The 18,046-nt window shown below is 50.5% G+C and overlaps 9 protein-coding genes across 9 annotated transcripts; 4 read left to right on the top strand and 5 right to left on the bottom strand.

Annotated features, from left to right (window-relative positions):
* Window positions 1-132: 132 nt before the first annotated feature.
* On the bottom strand, window positions 133-621 carry N7443_003805 (uncharacterized protein; the record flags this gene model as incomplete). The annotated part of the gene is made up of 1 exon (XM_056883861.1): window positions 133-621. One exon carries the CDS (start codon window positions 619-621, stop codon window positions 133-135), a length of 489 nt encoding a protein of 162 aa, XP_056742139.1.
* A 357-nt stretch (window positions 622-978) lies between these two features.
* Window positions 979-2,495, bottom strand: N7443_003804 (putative neutral amino acid permease; the record flags this gene model as incomplete). Its single annotated transcript, XM_056883860.1, has 3 exons — window positions 979-1,774; window positions 1,823-2,252; window positions 2,309-2,495. 3 exons carry the CDS (start codon window positions 2,493-2,495, stop codon window positions 979-981), a joined length of 1,413 nt encoding a protein of 470 aa, XP_056742138.1.
* Window positions 2,496-3,169: 674 nt separating this feature from the next.
* Window positions 3,170-4,195, bottom strand: N7443_003803 (polysaccharide deacetylase family protein; the record flags this gene model as incomplete). Its single annotated transcript, XM_056883859.1, has 3 exons — window positions 3,170-3,308; window positions 3,359-4,040; window positions 4,090-4,195. The coding sequence occupies 3 exons, from the start codon at window positions 4,193-4,195 to the stop codon at window positions 3,170-3,172; spliced, it is 927 nt and encodes a 308-aa protein (XP_056742137.1).
* Window positions 4,196-4,649: 454 nt separating this feature from the next.
* On the top strand, window positions 4,650-6,312 carry N7443_003802 (putative amidase; the record flags this gene model as incomplete). Its single annotated transcript, XM_056883858.1, has 2 exons — window positions 4,650-4,678; window positions 4,740-6,312. 2 exons carry the CDS (start codon window positions 4,650-4,652, stop codon window positions 6,310-6,312), a joined length of 1,602 nt encoding a protein of 533 aa, XP_056742136.1.
* Window positions 6,313-6,519: 207 nt separating this feature from the next.
* Window positions 6,520-7,454, bottom strand: N7443_003801 (SDR family NAD(P)-dependent oxidoreductase; the record flags this gene model as incomplete). Its single annotated transcript, XM_056883857.1, has 3 exons — window positions 6,520-6,815; window positions 6,883-7,338; window positions 7,397-7,454. 3 exons carry the CDS (start codon window positions 7,452-7,454, stop codon window positions 6,520-6,522), a joined length of 810 nt encoding a protein of 269 aa, XP_056742135.1.
* Window positions 7,455-7,696: 242 nt separating this feature from the next.
* Window positions 7,697-10,442, top strand: N7443_003800 (C2H2-type zinc finger protein; the record flags this gene model as incomplete). Its single annotated transcript, XM_056883856.1, has 6 exons — window positions 7,697-7,808; window positions 7,866-8,288; window positions 8,339-8,617; window positions 8,691-9,693; window positions 9,743-10,158; window positions 10,222-10,442. The coding sequence occupies 6 exons, from the start codon at window positions 7,697-7,699 to the stop codon at window positions 10,440-10,442; spliced, it is 2,454 nt and encodes an 817-aa protein (XP_056742134.1).
* A 2,884-nt stretch (window positions 10,443-13,326) lies between these two features.
* N7443_003799 (WD40 repeat domain-containing protein) lies at window positions 13,327-15,367 on the top strand (the record flags this gene model as incomplete). The annotated part of the gene is made up of 3 exons (XM_056883855.1): window positions 13,327-13,366; window positions 13,438-15,094; window positions 15,145-15,367. The coding sequence occupies 3 exons, from the start codon at window positions 13,327-13,329 to the stop codon at window positions 15,365-15,367; spliced, it is 1,920 nt and encodes a 639-aa protein (XP_056742133.1).
* Window positions 15,368-15,643: 276 nt separating this feature from the next.
* On the bottom strand, window positions 15,644-16,702 carry N7443_003798 (uncharacterized protein; the record flags this gene model as incomplete). The annotated part of the gene is made up of 1 exon (XM_056883854.1): window positions 15,644-16,702. The coding sequence occupies one exon, from the start codon at window positions 16,700-16,702 to the stop codon at window positions 15,644-15,646; it is 1,059 nt and encodes a 352-aa protein (XP_056742132.1).
* Window positions 16,703-16,893: 191 nt separating this feature from the next.
* Window positions 16,894-17,676, top strand: N7443_003797 (PRP38 family protein; the record flags this gene model as incomplete). Its single annotated transcript, XM_056883853.1, has 1 exon — window positions 16,894-17,676. The coding sequence occupies one exon, from the start codon at window positions 16,894-16,896 to the stop codon at window positions 17,674-17,676; it is 783 nt and encodes a 260-aa protein (XP_056742131.1).
* Between the last annotated feature and the right edge of the window lie 370 nt (window positions 17,677-18,046).

Below are 18,046 nucleotides of genomic sequence, written 5' to 3'. Positions count from 1 at the left end.
CGGCGGGGGTGATAGGCATCGCGCCCGGACCAAGCGTGGATAAGTCCAAGGCCACGCATAAAGGACGCATAAGCCCAGGGGGAAAAAAACAATTCCTGCCGATCGGCGATGGCAGAAAAATAGAATACTGGTTCAGTGCTTGCAGTTAATTTTTCGGTAAACTGTGGCGACGCAGGCAGCACACGCGAGGAAGACAAAGAAGACCATGGGAGGCAGAGGGATTGGCGTGGACGCCTCCGCACGAGCCGATAGCTCGGTCATCAAGTCCCGGAAAGGAAGTATCCGTGCGTGATGGTCGATCCCTGCCTCCGGTACTCCCATTGACTTTTGCATTTGGGAGTCTGCGACATAACCAGCCTCGCGCATGGAAGTGAGTCTGCTGGCAATTTCCTCGGCGTCTGGGACTGTTTCTGGGAAGTAGTAGGGAGCGCGTTTGGCGAGGGCGTGGTCGTAGACTTTGTTATCGGACTCCGCTGGTTGGGCCGACCATGACGCCGTCTCGATCGGAGTTGATGCCTTTTCATATTCGGGTCGGAGGTGCGAGGTGGTGATTGCTGCGCCGGTTGCAAGACTAATGAATAGTGCGAGGGACAGCAGGGCGAGTAACGTTTGGCGAAACATGTTGGGAATTGCACTGATAAGAACTGATAAGAGGCGGGCGTGGTCACATTGGGGGTGGTTGTTCAGTCAAGGTGAGAGCTTAAAGCGGGAGCGAGCACTCGAGGGCACGTATAGAATATGAGACCATCAAGCTGGAGGAGAACAGAGGAGAGTGGGAAAGAAAGAAAAAAGAATAAGACTCAAGATAACTGAGAAGCGTATTCGGATGCTCGGCGCTAATTGCGGGTCCCGGGGGCTTGGCACCGGAGTTTAGTTTTTTATGCCTCCGTTCAAATGTTTCATTATTTCGTATTAATCTCGCTTAGCTGATTCTATTATAGTTTGAAAACTTTCGTGTATGTACACTTCGACGTCCTCCTAGGTCGATCCGCTGTTATCAGCACATGAAAATGCCGATGAAATCTGCCCATCGCGGTATGCATCGTTGATCTGGACGATTACACCGTATGTTCCCCCGACTGTCATGAACACTCCCAATAGGATCAACAAGATATGCAATCCCCATACAGCTTTGCGGAATACATTTCCCTTCAGATAATGCCCATGGCTGTAGAGCCATAACCAGCCGGGTAGGCAGATTGCCAGTGGCGCAAAGCAAAGAGCGCCCACTAGGGCCAATACGTAGTTGAAAATGGGGATGGCGCAAGCCAGAATAAAGGAAATGGCAGACATGCCAATGGTGCACCCAAGCCAAGTCCCCCAGTGCACTACGGTGTTCGCCTGCAGATGACGCGATTTACGCAGGATCCGCACAAACAGGTACTTGGCTGCGACGTGCACGTACAGGCAACCGCTTATGATCAGACCTGGTAGCGCAATGCCATAGGCCACCCGCTTGATGGTGCCGCCTGCGCTTCCGAGAGATGGGGATGCAATCCACTTGCCGCACCAGGCATAGATCACCAGGCTGAAGGTCAGGTAGGATGCAGTCACCAGGCTCATGCTCATATAGACCGCCTTGGGATAGTCTTTTGGCTTGCGCATCTCTGAGATGACAGGGAGGAAAGCAGAGGTCGCGGCACTCGACACGAAGATTGTGGCCGCAGCTGTGATTCCAGTCGTGAAACTGGGGTTACCGATTGCCCGGAACCCAAGTTCGAAATCGCCTGTCTGGGGTGCTGCAGCTGGGCGATCTCTTGTGGTTACACCGATCCTTGAATCTGTTAGACGCTGATATTTCAGAATGATGAACGGAACTTACACAATAATGAAAACAGCAACATAAACACTGGCAAACCCAACCCAAGTGAGCCAGCCGATGTGAGAGAACTTGCGCACGCTCGCACACATAGCGATGATAATAGTGGCAATAAAAGAGAACCAGACGGTGCAGACGGAGTGCAGCGACAATGCATTCAATGCAGTTGAGACACCAATGATGCCGGATGCAGCAACAATCACATAGCTGACGGTGAACAAGAAGCCAACGATCTCTTTCAAAATCGGTCCACCAACAACTTGTGCCATATCGGCGATGGAATGGCATCCTGGATAGCGATTGCGAAAGTTGCCCTGCAAGATGGCGCAGTAGGTGTTCAGAAGAGTCCAGCCCACGACATTGACGGCACCAGGAAAAGCGCCCAGTTCGTACATCAGAGACGGGATGGAAAGCACACCGGTTGCAAAGATGACTACATGAAACATTTATCAGCCTTATATTCTTGGTCAGATATCACGGGTTTCTTACTCTTCAAGAAAATCACACTCGCCCTGATCCAGCTCACGGTGCGGAAGTCAACCTGACCATCGCCCCTCTTGAAGACCTCATTTTGGTCCTCAACCTCAGCATCTTGCATATCGACGCTTTGCAAATCCGGTAATTGGGAGTCACCCTTGGAAAAAGGGGACTCTTTGAATCTATCCGACGAGGACATGACAAAAAACCCAGCTCTTGTGGCAAACCAAACCTCGAGGCCAAATGTCTGGATGTTTGTGATAACCAATGACAAAAGTACACAAAACAAGCGGGGTCTAATGCAAGAAATATATAGGACGAAGAATGCACGCGAAACAGGGACTTATCTCACGTCCCGACTTCACCCAGACATGACAATGCCATTTGCGTCGCCCGGCACGAGTCAAGATTTCTGGGGGTCTTCAACGTATGGAGCCTTCTAGCGTGCGATAACGAGGGCAGTGGATCGGCGGGACTTGCTCCACTGTATTTTCCCCATGAATTCGAGCTGTCTGATAACAGGGGCCGATCAATTTGGGTCAAGGAGCTGCAATCCAGAACTTCGGGTGAGGTCTGCGTTGGGGTAGGAGGTTCAATTGGCCAAATCTGGTTTAGCCTTTGGGGTAAGCCGGGCAGGTGCCAGGAAGGCTGGGAGATATCTCATGACTTCTAGATAAGATTTGATTGGTGATATGATCTGAATTTGACTTGATGGGGGTAGCTATCTTTGTACAGACGCATGCAAACGATGTAGAGTTGGAGTAGGGTGTTGGGGTCACATAGCTACAGAAGGAGAGCCGAAGATAAGATAGATATCCAAAAGATGGTTCTGTTGTTCTAGTATGATTCCTTGATAGACAGTATTACATGATTTCATTTCTTGAGCATTGCTCCAGCCGGAGCGGGCATCAAAGCACCGGGTGGAGGCGCGTTCTTCTTTTTGAAATCATCGCACACCTGCTCCATGGTCACAAACTCAACACCGTCATGTTTCATGAAGTGCTCAATGAGGCTGTTGGTGATTAGTAATTGCAGGACGACAATAACTGAATGTTCACGTACCGTTCGTGCATCAAAAGCACATGAGGTCTTCCCGAAACGTCAGGGTGGATTGTGATAGGGAAGATGAACTCGTCGTACTCGCGATAGAAGTAGTCGAAATGATCACGCCAGATATCCTCCACATCGCGCGGGTTGACAAAGCCGTGACTGTTGGGTGATTTCTTGATGAACATCATCGGTGGCAGGTCGTCAATATACCAGTTCGAGGGAATCTCAACCAGCCCAGTCTGCGGACCATGCTCCAACGGCTTCATCCAAGTCTCGGCCTTTTCCTTGTAGTCGATCTTAGTCCAGCTGTCGCCCGTTCGGAGATAGTATGCCTGGCAGTCCTCGTGACTCATACTGTGGTCGTACTCAATACCATAGTCGAGCAGCAGCTGTGCACCTTCCTGGCTGGTCTCCCACCACGGTGCAACACTGCCTCGTGGTGGCTTGCCCGCGAACTCGGTCAACATGCGATAGGTCTTATCGAGGACATCGCGCTGTTGCTCAATGCTCATGTCGGTCGGGTTTTCGTGGGAGTAGCCATGCAATCCAATCTCATGTCCTGCATCCCGCACTGCGGCCATGTCTTCGGGAAAAGTCTCCAGCGAGTGACCGGGAATGAACCAGGTCGTCTTGATGTTATACTTAGCAAACATCTTCAATAGACGTCTAGTACCAACTGTTCCAGCCCATACTCCTATTCTCGCGTCAGAAAGACACGTAGTAACCAAAACAAACAAACTTACCCCGGCTAATGTCGTTTGTAGAATCCTCGCCTCCGTAGGAACCGAGCCAACCGGCCACGGCATCGACATCTACTCCGTATGTAATCAGGACACGTTTTGGACCCATTGTGTATAGCAAAGTGGTGTAGTTGTTCAAAGGAGGAGAGTTGAAGAAATAGCTTTTCGTCGGCTGAATATGCGGGGAACTCTACAAGAGATGACCCCTCCTCGGCCCCATCGGATTCAGATAGCCAAACGCCGCCATCTTTTACATTACAGAATCATGTCATGATTCCATTATCATTATCTTGTCAACATCGTCTCCAATATCAAATTCCATTGACCTCGCTGGACGATAGCCCGAGGGGTTGGGTCGGTGGGCCATGTTGGAGTCGAATTGGAGTCATCTCGAACGGCCTCTTCACGATGGAGCCAGGCACATTAGTCAACAATAGCATTGCCGACGGACTCCAATGTAAAATCAGCCCATCGGCAAACGCCGATTAATTCGCTTTCTCTCATAAAAATCTTTCAAAGCCCCTGGTGGGTAGAGTGTCAAAGCCTTCGCGCCAGCTTGCATCATGTCGGTCCTCTTCACGAGCATTTCGGAGTAAGGAGCACAGATCCATGGTCGCATCTAAATATCCGGAAGCTGACACATGGTCTTAAAGGAATAATCCAGTGAAGCCCGGCGATGCCCAGGAACTCATTAGGCCCTTAGGGCTTACTATCGATCCCTCTGAAGCAGACGATTTTACCACTCTGCTGGCAGCTGTGCATGATTGCGCCGAGGGTGTCGCTGCATTGCCGGATTATCAACCCGTTCCTGACCAGGTCAAATATCCTCGTGAAAATGTTCGGCGACCGACGAAAGGCGAGCAGGTGCTAGGCCAGGCTTGGGCACATCGGTTTCTCATTCGTGGCAACCCCGAAGGAGGCAACTTGACAGGAAAATCCGTTAGTTTGAAAGACGTTATTGCAGTAGCTGGTGTACCTCAGCTGCTGGGCAGCGATATTGTTCCTTCTTGGACTCCGACCACTGATGCGACAGTCGTGACAAGATTATTAGAAGCTGGCGCTGATATTCACGGAACGTCAACTTGTGAGAATCATTGCCACTCGACTTCCTCATATACCAGTGCCCAAGGGACAGTAGAAAACCCGCATGCTACTGGGTATTCAGCAGGAGGAAGCACATCCGGAGGGGCAGCGTTGGTTGCGGCCGGCTTCGTGGACATCACTATCGGAGGTGACCAAGGTGGAAGTATCCGGGTCCCTGCTTCATTTTGTGGATGTGTCGGTCTGAAACCGACACATGGGAGGGTTCCTTTTACCGGCATTTCCAGTGGGGATGCCATCAATGACCATGCAGGGCCACTAGCTCGAAGTACGCTCGAAGTTGCAGCGTGCCTGGATGCCATCAGTGGATACGACGGCATCGATGACAAGGCACTTGCCAGTTCGCAGCCAGGCTCTACGGCTTTCGCAGAGGACTTGAAGGAGAGCCCCAAACGACTGGACGGTCTGAAGATTGGGATTTTAAGAGAAGGATTCGAACACGACGCTGTGAGCTCCAGTGTCAAACACTCAGTCTTGACTGCGGCCCAGAAGTTCGAAGATCTTGGTGCAAGCATAGAAGAAGTATCTCTTCCAGATCACCTCCACGGACCGGCAATCTGGACTATTCAGCAACGAATTGCCGGAGCCCAGACTCTGCTGGGACAAAACACCGGCCGAAGAGGCTTATACATGACAGAAGCGGAGCAAGCAAGACTGCCATGGACAGACGAAGGGTTTCAGCGCGCATTCCCATCCACGAAGAACGTCATAATAAACGGCCTCTATCTTATGTCTCGCTTCCCAGGCCTCTACGGCAAGACTGCAAACATCGGGCGTCAGCTGTGCGACAAATATCAGGCACTGTTTGAGAAGTATGATGTGTTGGTAATGCCTACCACACCTGTGGTTGCACCCAAACACGGGAAGCGAGGTCTTCCGTTGGAGTCTCTCAAGCCCAGTATGGGCCTCACTATTAATACCGCTATCTTCGATGTCACGGGTCATCCGGCTCTTTCGATTCCTATTGGCTTTGCTCCAGCTAAGGAAGATGATCAAATTATGCTGCCGGTTGGTATGCAGATTGTTGGAGGCCTGTGGCAGGAGGGAAAAGTCTTGCGCGTTGGACATGTTTGGGAGTCTTCTTATGACTGGAAGAAAATGCAATTTAGCACGGACCAGAACTAGGCTCGAGCCTACAGATATCATCATATTTTGATCAATTTTAGCCGTGTTTCATCTAGCATTCTCGGCCAACTATGTCATCTAAACAGCCAGTGAAAGAGGTATACCGAGGTCGCTCCTTTATGTAGCCTTCTCTAGTAATTTTGATGGACTAACATATGGTTCAATAAGTAATTGAGTCATGAGATTTCATTCCGAGTTTCGCTTCTTTTACACGGTAATATACCCGCCATCTACTAACATCGCATGGCCCTGGACGAAAGATGCCTGTGTCGAACAAAGAAAAAGCACCACGTCAGCTACTTCAGCCGGTGTTCCCATTCTTTTCATGGGGGCTGTTTCTACTGCTGGCAGGATAGCATCGCGAACCTCCTTCTTCTCCATAACGAGAGGCGTTTCTATAACTCCTGGACAGACACAGTTGACTCGGATTCCATCTTGAGAATAATCTATTGCATCTGCACGTGTCAATCCGATGATAGCAGACTTTGATGCACAGTATGCAGCTGGATAAAAATTTTGTTATTAAAGACCTCCAGAGTTGGAAGCAATGATAGAACGAGAGAGACTTACGGGCATTAGGACGACTAACAACCCCCAGTTGACTGGCGATATTTACCACTGCTCCACGTTGTGGCGGGCGGCTTGGATCATGACTGGGCAGAGAATCTTGAGCAGCCATCTGCTTTAATAGGGCGCGAGAAGATAACCAACATCCTCGATAATTGATATTGTTGACTCGATCGAACTCGGCGAGAGATGTCTCTGATGATCTAGCCGGTATACCGATCACACCGGCACAGTTGACACCATAGTCAACTCGTCCATAAGTTTCCACGACTTTATCAATGAAAGATTCCGCAAATCGATCGTCAGCGACGTTCCCGGCCATAGCAAGCAGGCGGGCCTTAGGGTGAGCCGCAGCGACTGCTGCCCTAGTTTGCTCAAGAGTACTCTCATTCACATCTGTAATAGCAATTCTTTCACATCCAGCTGCAGCAAATGCCTTTGCAACGGCTGCTCCAATACCTTTGAGGTGTTAGTGGAGTGATCTGCCGATCTGGGTCTGCGTTACAAAGGGACATACCAGTTCCACCAGCACCGGTCACCACGGCCACTCCGGGAAAGAAACTTCGTAAAGCCATGATTGTTATTCTTACTGTGATTCAATATCGGTTATTATATCTTAGCTGTCCAAGGCCCTTGGAGACCCTTGATAGGAAGATGGCCGATAAAGACGAAGGCGATAAGGGCAACATTAGAAAGTGGGGGGCAGTTGGAGTCACCGCTTCCTAAAGGTTGGAGAAGCGACCGTAGCGCTCTCCGCAGCAACACTTCGCCCCTCAAGTCCACTTTCCTTCCTTTCTCCAAGTGCTCGGAGTACCTGATGCCATCCCCATCACCCCAGACATCGGGCCGCGGCGCAAAGGCCCGGATCTGTATCCATTGCGGTCGGGCTTTTCGACGTACAGAACATTTAGAGCGCCATGTGCGCACCCGTAAGTACCGTTGGGGTCATCCGACCATATGGAATGGAGAATGCTGATCAGGCCCAGACACCAAGGAGAAACCGTTCATTTGTTTCTGTGGGGCGGCTTTTACTAGGCGCGATCTGTTGAAGCGCCACACACGCATCTCTCACCAGGATGGCCTCGTTTCTCCAGAATCTCAGTCCAGCTCTGTGACCAAGACGGGTCTCCAACCACCCCACCACCCTGCACCTGCAGCTGCACCCATTTCGCCGCAATATGATGCATCGGTTCGCCCAGTAGGGTCTGTGTCGGAGCCTCCTGTTGTACACCAATGGCCGGCTACACAACCTGAACATGCCGTATATTTGGCACAGAACCAGCCTGGTAACATAATGCCTGCAGGGGCCGCTAATCCTAGTCCAGTGCCAGACGGCCATCCTGGCATGCATGATCCGGCCATGATCCAAGCTGCTCAGTTGCTTATTCCTGGCGATTATCAAGCTGCCCGTGGGTACTCCGAGTTATCATACGATGCTACTGCTAACAGTTACTTCGAGCATTGCCTTATTTGCCTGAGGACCTCAACCATTTCCAGGAGTTCACTACTTTCTTAGACTCGATCGGTCTGCCGGCCGAGTGGTTACCTAGTGAGGGAGAGGCGACCCAGCTTAATGAGATCGTCCTTGAAGATCCTCAGAAGACGTCTCTTGTCTCCCAGGAACAACCAAAATCTCGTCGCAGCCTAAGAGAGGAATCGCGGGGAGACTCTCCTTTCCGATCGTGGCTCCCATCAGTGCCACGGGGCGACCAGAGCCTAGGAGCCCTCTCGGATTCTGGTATGTTTCGTCTTGCTTCACAGTGCTCACAAGCTTGCTGTCTTTTTTGGACTATGACCCTAATAGTCGCCAGAACCCCCACAAGCGACTAAATCCTCTCGATTCAATATCTCGGAGGACCAGCGTTTCCGCCTCGCAGCCTCCCTTGAGGACTTCCGCAATGTTATTCCAGAGTTTACCCTTCCTTCACGCCATACTTTGACCCGATACATTACATCTTATTTTGAGGGGTTTCACCCACATATTCCGTTCATACACATCCCAACCTTCCGTTTTAATGAATGTTCCCCGGAGCTGGCATTAGCAATGATGACAATTGGAGCACAGTATCGATTCGAGCATCGCAATGCCGAGCGGATATTCCATGTCTCGAAAGCAATCTTATATGAACGCATGTCAAGAGAATCTCGTATCGCATCGCAAGCAGCCTATTCAGTTCCCATGGGAGTCCCTCCCTATACCGATAATCAATCAGGTAATAATGGGGCAGCAAATACAACTTCAAGGCAAATGGAGGTCATACGCTGTCTTCTTGTCCTTATGAGTTATGCTACCTGGGAACGAGCTGGACTGGTACAGGAGGCCTTCCAGCTACAGGGACAACTTGTACAACACTTGCGCGATATTGGATTGTCAGAGCAACACTCGGATTCTCGCGCTCAGTCTTTGGATTGGTATGAATGGGCTGATCAGGAATCCATTCGACGGACAAAGCTCATTTCTTTTTGCTTCATTCATATCCACAGCGTTGCTTATAATGTTTATCCGTCACTTCGCAGCAGCGAAATGCATTTGCGACTTCCTTGCTCAACACGAGAATGGACCGCAAACAGTGCTTCTGAGTGGGAAGCTGCTCAGCGAGACAGAGGCCCCCAACAGTTATTCTTTCAGGATGCCCTGACCCTGTTGCTACAGAAATCACGGTCAGCGACACCAGTGGAGCCGATACCAGCTCCTTTGGGCAATTATATTCTACTTCACGGTCTGCTCCAGCGAATCCATATAGTCAGTGAGCTTTCGTTGCCAAATGGGAACCACTCAACAAGCCTACCGACCGAAGAACTTAACAAAATAGAGTAAGTCTCCCAACATTGATTGCACTTCAACATCTAACTAACCTCATAGGCGAGCTCTGCGCTCTTGGACTACCGTTTGGCAACAAGCCCCAGAGTCAAGTCTCGATCCACATAATGCCAACGGGCCAATACCGTTCACCTCGAGCGCCCTTTTAGGACTTGCCCATGTACGACTATCCCTGAACCTAGGCCCATATCGCCGCCTGGATACCCGAGACCCGGCAATGATCGCGTCTTCACTTTGCCGATCATCCAAGCCTGAAAGAAGCTACCGCCTCATTCCAGCGCTTATCTATGCGGCACATGCTCTTAGCATACCCGTCCGGCTTGGTATCGACCATATTGCGCGCAGTCAGGCATTCTTCTGGAGTGTACGCCATTCACTCGCCAGCTTTGAATGTGCGGTCTTGTTAAGCAAGTGGTTGTTCACACTCGCAGAGGCCAGTCCAGACCAGGCACTAAGCGGTATGTTCTAGCATCCATGGAATTTTCCTCGCGAGCAGAATACTAATTAAATGACTCGAGCAGAAAACGAAAGCCGTATTCTCCGTTGGACGCGGTACATTGTCGAAGAAGCATACTCATCCATCGATATTGAAGACGAATCTGAGACACCGCCAAATCTTGAGCCCGCTGCTCTAGGAATGGCGGTTCTCAGGTTATGGGCGAGACTGTTCAAGCATAATACCCAGTGGCCGTTTATCAACTGCCTTGGACAGAGCTTGGAGCAGTATATGGCCATGATCTAATGTTTATGAGAACGGCGAGCGATTGTACATATTTGATACGAAATGTTATCATATCTTTTGACGAATTGGGTTTCTCACTCAGAAGATTTACTAGAAGGTAATCTAGGTAACGAACCATGGGCTCCCAGGGCACAGGGTAAGTTAGTCATCCCCACACCCCCTAGGCGGCTCACGAAGGTACGAGCGGGTTCCTGTCGGCTGCGTGTAAGTGAATATTTGTATATATTGACCGAACAGCCTCAAGGGTTCCGCTCAAATGAATTAGCCTGTCTTCACTGCGGCCCAACGTATCAGCAGCAAGACTGAACTCATAGAGTAGAGACCCGCCCGTGAATTGCACGGTATCAATCTCAAGTTTTTCCGCACAATCTCAGCCATATAAAGCTATGTAACGAGAATTATCTGGGAAACCTCGTAATTTTTGGAGGTTGTTTACTACTCTGATCTAATACTGTAATCGGAGGATAGAGTGGAGAACGCTTCCAATACTTGAGAAGGTTCCGGCCCGCCCACCCGTAGAAGCTTACTCGTTTCTCGGGCACACGCGACTCACGTTAATTTTTCTAGCATACATAATAGGCATGGCTAGCTTTCTAGCCTTGGTGGCCTAGATATTACCGGTGATTCCACCGATGGCCACGTTGATATCCCTGGGGAGACGACAGACGTGCCCAGGTGGACCTTACTCCTGTGTCTACATCGTTACTACCTAGTTGCGTGTGCTTGAGCGATGTCTATATGGTAAACTCGTTTAACAAATCAATCCATGCTCTAAAACAAGTCCACGGGCTCCGCCTCTTACAACATAATTAATTTCCAACTCCCAAAAGCACCTATCCTCCATCTAATCACTAAAATCGAGCAAACTTTGACTTTCAAGAACAACCGGAGACTTGGAATTTGTCTTAGGTGTACCACTCGGATTGATATCCGTCAACAACCCACTTAAGTACTCTGGTTAGTTCCAGAGCCATGCCCCTATTGTTTCTAACCAACAAACCATTGGAGTGATTACCCCCGACGAACCACACTACGTGGCGGTGCAGCAGCAGCATCCGCCACAGCCAGTTCTCGAAGTTCCCAGAAAACAGCATCAACCTGAGCACCCCAGCCCGCAAATAATTAGGCTATTCTCTGATTCCCTGGGCTCTTTCTTGTCTTTCATGGGTAGGCCAGTAAAACGGGTGCGCCTCGTGCGACCCACGTGCCCACAAGATCGTCTGTTTGAGCCGCCAGAAGACCTCTGGTGAAGCACGATGGTCTTTTTTATGCGAGCGTTGAGAATATGAAGTTCACCATAGGCTTCAACGGCTTCGATGAGCGTCTGCTCTGCATATTCTTGAGAGCATACTCTTGATAGTCTGCGAATTCTGCATAGTCTGTATACTCTGCATCTGGTGGATTGCAATCGCAGCTGTGAGAGTGGGGGATACTGCAATTGTGGTCTCATTTCAATGAATGTGGGGGCACGATCATACAGATGATCCATAAATGATCAAATCCAAGCTTTTTGTTAGCTTCGAGCCGTCAAAGGGGAACAGGTCCGTGGGATATAGCCGATATGGAGCACTTCAAGGCGCATGAATGGCTGCAATTCAATTTCTCGCCCCAGGGCCCTGCGTAACCTCCGTTGTCACTGACTCAGCCATGTAGACCTGGCAAATTTATGATTAGCATACTTCTTAGCATGTATAATGAAAGTCAATTCACCCATTTTCAATGTCTGTATGATGTGATTCTGGCACATCAAGGGCAGGGTTGGGGCCACGCAATTTTCGGCAGATATGAAGAGGACAATTTAGTACAGAGTCTTCCGCCATTGACGAGGCACTTTGCGCTACCAAGGATGAAGAGCCCCGTGTTTGGCACGCGACAGTTCATGTTTGGATGGTGATTATGGAGATACAGATTTGATTTCATACTTTTTAAGGGTAACTTGCGCTGACCGTTGTGAAACATCAAGAGAGTGACTCTACCTGTGTTGCCTCCTTTCATTAGGAGATAATCGTACAGATTGCTGACGCTTGCTGCCGTCGCCTCATATGTTTTGAGGATAGGCTGTCACCAGTGTTGGGCCAGTTGTGGTTGAAGAACCTGGATCTGATCTTTCTCATTCTAGGAACCAATGGATAGTTCTACACAGAGAAATAATTAACGAGATAGAATGGTTCCAGCACTCCTTCATCAATGGTGTTGAAACCAGTCTGGATGCCACGATAGCTTAGGTCGAGTTCGATGAGGTGCCTTGAAGACCCCATCATGGGCTTCCGGTTCTTTCTCCCCTTCGAGCTGAATGAGTCGCTCGTATTTTATGTCGATCTCATTTCTTGCAGATTTAACAACTCCAGTGGTATATTCAACCCTGAAAGGCTTACCTTGAGATTTGGGCCAGGTGAAGTATTCGAATATAACCACATTTTGGCCACACATGGCCCGTAAGCCATAGGAGGCTTACCAAACCCACTAAAGGTATTCCATGTATTTTAAAATGCATTCAACGAGTGTTCAACTCTCAATAGCATGAAAACAAGTGTGTCCGAAGGGCATCAACGCCGTATCTACAAACCGGCAATATGATTGGCCCGAAACGTGACCCTGGCGGAGATCGCGACCGCCTTGCGCATTTGCCCGCTTTCGCTCTCCACGATCGGAGCTATTCAACTCTTGGGTCACTGACTCGGACATTGGAACATCTACAGACCCTATTCTGAGCTGAGGCCTTTCGCAAGCTACATACCGAGCCTGAGCCCCACGCCGGGATCTGACCAAAGCTCCGCTTGCAAGCCAAGCTCTCCCAACAGCCCGCTTTCACCCAATTGCCTCGCTACATCGATCAAGACTTTCGCGAAACTGGGACCGGAGCCGAGTTCTACCTGGAATAATCATGGCATCACTTGAGGAGGATGAGGACCGCGACCTGGCGGGTGAGATTGTTCCTTCGACCCGCAACAGACTTTCAATAAATGGCCAATGATTAATACTTTCTCCCCATTAGGTTCCCAGGACGGAAGCTCAGACAACGAGAATGAGATTGACGATACAATGCGCGATGCCGATGATGGCGACGGTGACATTGAACCCGATGCTGACGCCGACGCCGACGATGACCCTGGGAGCCCGTCCAATGCAAGTCAGGCGTCGGAGGGTGGTGGTATGGTCTCGCAGCAGAATCACGATGGAAACACCCCAGGCAATGCCGATACATCCATGTCGGAGTCTTTTTCTATCTACCACCCCAGCGTACGCCCCGAATGCTTGACTGCGAAGACCTATGACATCGTGCCTACCACCGCCGCTCCGCATAGCACATCCATCAACGCGATCGCCGCCACGGCAGACATGCGCTGGGTCTTTAGTGGAGGCTCTGACGGATTCGTGCGGAAATTTAATTGGGCGGATTCGATCAACAGCAAGCTCATGTTGACCGTGGCGCAAAGGCACCCCTTTGTCGATAGTGTTGTCAAAGCTGGCGTGCTCATGACATATTGGGAGAATATGGAAGCGAACAGCTTGTCGCCGGTTTACTCTCTAGCGTGCCAAAGTGAGGGATTGTGGCTCCTGTCAGGGCTGGAATCTGGTGCTATTCGACTACAGACGCTGCGCCATGATGAAGGCAAGGAGGTTGTGCAATTACGACAGCACACCTCTGCGGTATCATCATTAAATTTGACTTCTGATGAGCAGTCGCTGCTTTCAGGAAGCTGGGATAAAAGAGTCATAGACTGGGACTTGAACACCGGGCAGTCGCGACGATCATTCGGTGGAGGTGCCAGTCAAATCTCGATGGTGCAGATCCGGCCAGAATCTAGCTTACCTGTTCCGCAAGACACCATTAATCCAATGCTTTCAAATGGTACATATTCATCAAACTACGAAGCTACTGGGGCGGACAAATCCAGCTTCATGGATACAACCCAGGATGCTGCAGATACAGGTGTTGCCGAGAACCCGCAGGCGGGCTCACCGGCAGATTCACTATTCGGTGGCGCGGATTCATTATTTGGCGATGCCGATGGTGGAGCTGCGGATGGAGGAGAGCCATCGGCAGGGGTGTTCGGGGTTGATGACGATGATGAATTTGGCCGCGCGATGGCAAATGGTGTTCTCGCAGATCAAGACGCCCCTGGGGAGGACGACACTGAGATGCCACAACTAGAGGCGGCGCCCCAACCAAGCACACAACCAACTGATGCCAATGCTAGTGCAGAAGACACGAACGCAAACCACGATCAGCCAAACACTCATATATCGACCGAGCCTGCACAACCGGCTGCCAACGGTCTTCCTAAGGCAGAGGACCTTGAGTCATATTCGCAAGGTCCAGATCTTTCCCAAGGCATGCAACAAGAAGGCTCAGGAGCGGACACCACGTTCCTTGCCGCGTCTATCGATGGAACTATTCGGATATGGGACAGGCGGCAGCCCAACCCGGTCGCTCGAATCACCCCTCGTAATGGTGTCCCTTACTGGTGTATGAATGCATGTTGGTCTCCGGATGGGAATTATATTTACGCCGGACGACGCAACGGCACCGTCGAAGAATTTAGCCTACACAAGGGACTCCGAGATCCTGAGCGGACATTCAAGTTCCCTCAGGGGAGTGGACCAGTGACAGCTCTCAAAGCGATGCCTAACGGACGCCATCTTGTCTGGTATGCCATTTTTCATTGTCAGAAAAAAGAACATTCTCTAACTCTCGCAGCGCGTCTCATGATATTCTCCGTCTCTACGACCTGCAACATGAACAGAGCTCTCGCCATTCAACCACCCCGTTCCTCATCATTCCAGGCCATCGTACTGGCACAATCTCCCAGCTGTTCGTCGATAATGCTTGCCGGTTCATGATCTCCACCAGTGGCAACCGTGGCTGGGAAGGCAACACCACGGAGGTGCTCCTCGGCTACGAAATCGGTGTTCCCCAATAATCCCCGTGCTGCGTCGAGCCACTGTATGACCTTGATACCATCCACGACTTGTATGACTGGGCATGGGGGAGTAATGTACGAACCTATAACGCTGATTGGTCATATCGACCTCATTAGCGAACGACAACATATGAATATTTTGTTTATCAATGTGAGATCGTAAACCGTGTATTGCATGTACTTCTCAGGAATCAAATCACAAATATAACGCCATATCCGATCCATATCCAAAAATGTACAGTCCTAGGGGTATGCTAGATAATCAAAATGTTCAAATCATTGCTCGTGGTAGATGTCATCATCAAGATCAAGTCCTTCACATACTTCGGACTGCTGGGCTCGCCAGGTTCCGAAGAGTGGGTTTCCAGCCCACTTGACTTGACCGTCGCGGTCATTCTCAAAATAAACATAAGCGGGCTGTTGAATGGTCTCATCGCCGGTATCTCCAGGCTTGTACCCCCACGGTGGAGTGATAAGGCTGCCAAACCCCGGAAGAGCAACGTTGGGTATGTGTGTACGGGCTTGGACATGCCCACCGCCAACATTGTTGACCGTGATCAAGTAGACCGGGGGCAGACGATCATCGCGCTCTGCACGAAGGGCCATTGGAATCCACGCTTCGTTATTGAATGACTCAAGCCTTTTCTTGTCGTGCCTTCCTGGAAGCGGTCGTGAGAGCAGGACGTCATCAAGTCGCTCCGTGTCGAGGACTATGCCTGGTGACTGTACATACAGCACACTATCGTACTGCATGAACTGGATCTGCCCTAAACGTAATAACTTGGTATCCGTCGTCTCATAGCCCTGTGACGTGGCAGCTGTCATATCGATAGGGAGCAGCCAGATACCGTACTTGATGCTCGCTGCGTGTAAGATGGATAGTGCAACTGATGCCGGCTTTCCGAGTTTCTTAGCGGACATGCGGTCCCACTGTTCTGGGTACATAAAGAGGCGGTCTTGAACAGCGGTCCCATTTGTCGCCAATTGTTTGAAGAAGAGAATAGCGGAGCAGATGTCGGATGGGTCTGGGCTGGATAGCAATTGCAGATACGCGTAATTTCCCTTTGCGCGACTATTTTGACTTCCTTGGAGGATCCCCTGATCATCTCCTAGCCCTAGATCTGGTCCCGCTAGGCCACGTTTCTGTGATTTCGGGAATGCGGCTCCATGATCTTTTAAGGAAGCGGGGTCCGATCGAGGTCGTATCGCGTTTTGGATATTTCGCACTGATTGTTGTTGTAAAACGTAGCCGGAGAAGAATAATAGTATGGTGAATAACGCGATCACCGCCATTGAAATGATGGCGGAGACCGTGGAGGAAGTGAGAAGCACCATGGCTGGACGACATATGGACAAGGAATGGAATGCTTGGACTGTGAATCTTCAAGTATCTTGTCTCAGATGTGTGACATCAGTTCTTGTTTACGGGGTCAGGTTGGCCGCGCGATTATCGATAAGGGAGAGCTTGGGTCTTGGCGCCAGCTTTTCTCTTTCCGCTCCGCTTGTTCATCTCCTTCAATCCAGCCATGGCTACTCATCGCGCTGATGCCAGCTCCTTCTTGGACAATCGGGGCTACTCTGGTCCTCTCGTCCGTGGTGTGAACCCGGTCACTCTGTTCGAGAAGGCCGTGCGCGACCGCATCACCGATTCCTACTACTGGAAAGAGCAGTGCTTCGGTTTGAACGCTGCCACTCTCTGCGATCGCGCAGTCGAATTAAGCTCTATCGGTGGTACTTATGGAGTCTCTGAAAAGCCGACACCCTTCCTTTGCCTTGCCTTTAAGCTTCTGCAGCTTGGCCCCAACCGCGACGTCATCCTCGAATATCTGAACTTCAGCGACCCCGGCAGCAGCGAAGAGAACGAAGAATTTGGCGAGAATGGCGTGGTGAAGACGGCTGGAGACTTCAAGTACTTGCGCGCGCTGGCTGCGTTCTATGTTCGCTTGACCTTTGATGCGGTGGATGTCTACAAGACTCTCGAACCTCTGCTACTCGACTATCGCAAAATTAAGCGTCGAGTTCGAGATACGTTCACCCTCACCTACATGGATCAGTTTATCGACGACCTTCTTACGAAAGATCGTGTTTGCGGTACTAGTCTGTGGAAGCTGCCATCGCGGACACAGCTAGAGGATCTCGATATGCTGGACGAGCGTGTCAGTCCTCTAGCAGATGAGCTGGAAGAACTCGATCAGGATAGCGATAAAGAGCAGGGCGAGGTAGATCTTGAGGGCAGTGCGCGGTCGCGGTCGCGGTCGCGGTCACAGTCACGATCGCGATCTCCTAGAAGAGATGAAGACGATGATTGAAGGACTCGAGCTGCAGTTACCCTCTCCGGCTTCGCCTCACCACGCTTGAATGATTATTCTCCACATGGCCTAATCAGTCACCCCAAACTTTCTGCGAAGCAGCGAAGTGTATCGCATACTGAGTACGTGGGCTCAAGGCCCACTCTCGGAAGACAATGCCTAAACCTGGGGCGCCACTTAACCCACGACGGTTTTGTCCAGTATTGAGATATGTACGGGCATCTGGTTTCAACCCACCAGTCCTCCCGCCGTGGATGAATAGCCCTCGACAGTTGTCATATGGGCCTCTCTGTGTGCCAATTACAAACATGCACCGTAGCATCTCCACCGCAAAGTCTTACAATCATATGTGTCATGAATTCATATACCC

The sequence above is a fragment of the Penicillium atrosanguineum genome (genome assembly GCF_028827265.1).
Source record: "Penicillium atrosanguineum strain IBT 20685 chromosome Unknown utg000003l_segment0_segment0, whole genome shotgun sequence".
NCBI classification, from domain to species: domain Eukaryota; kingdom Fungi; phylum Ascomycota; class Eurotiomycetes; order Eurotiales; family Aspergillaceae; genus Penicillium; species Penicillium atrosanguineum.
Note: the sequence above shows the minus strand (reverse complement) of the source record. Positions and strands in the feature narration are given on the sequence as shown.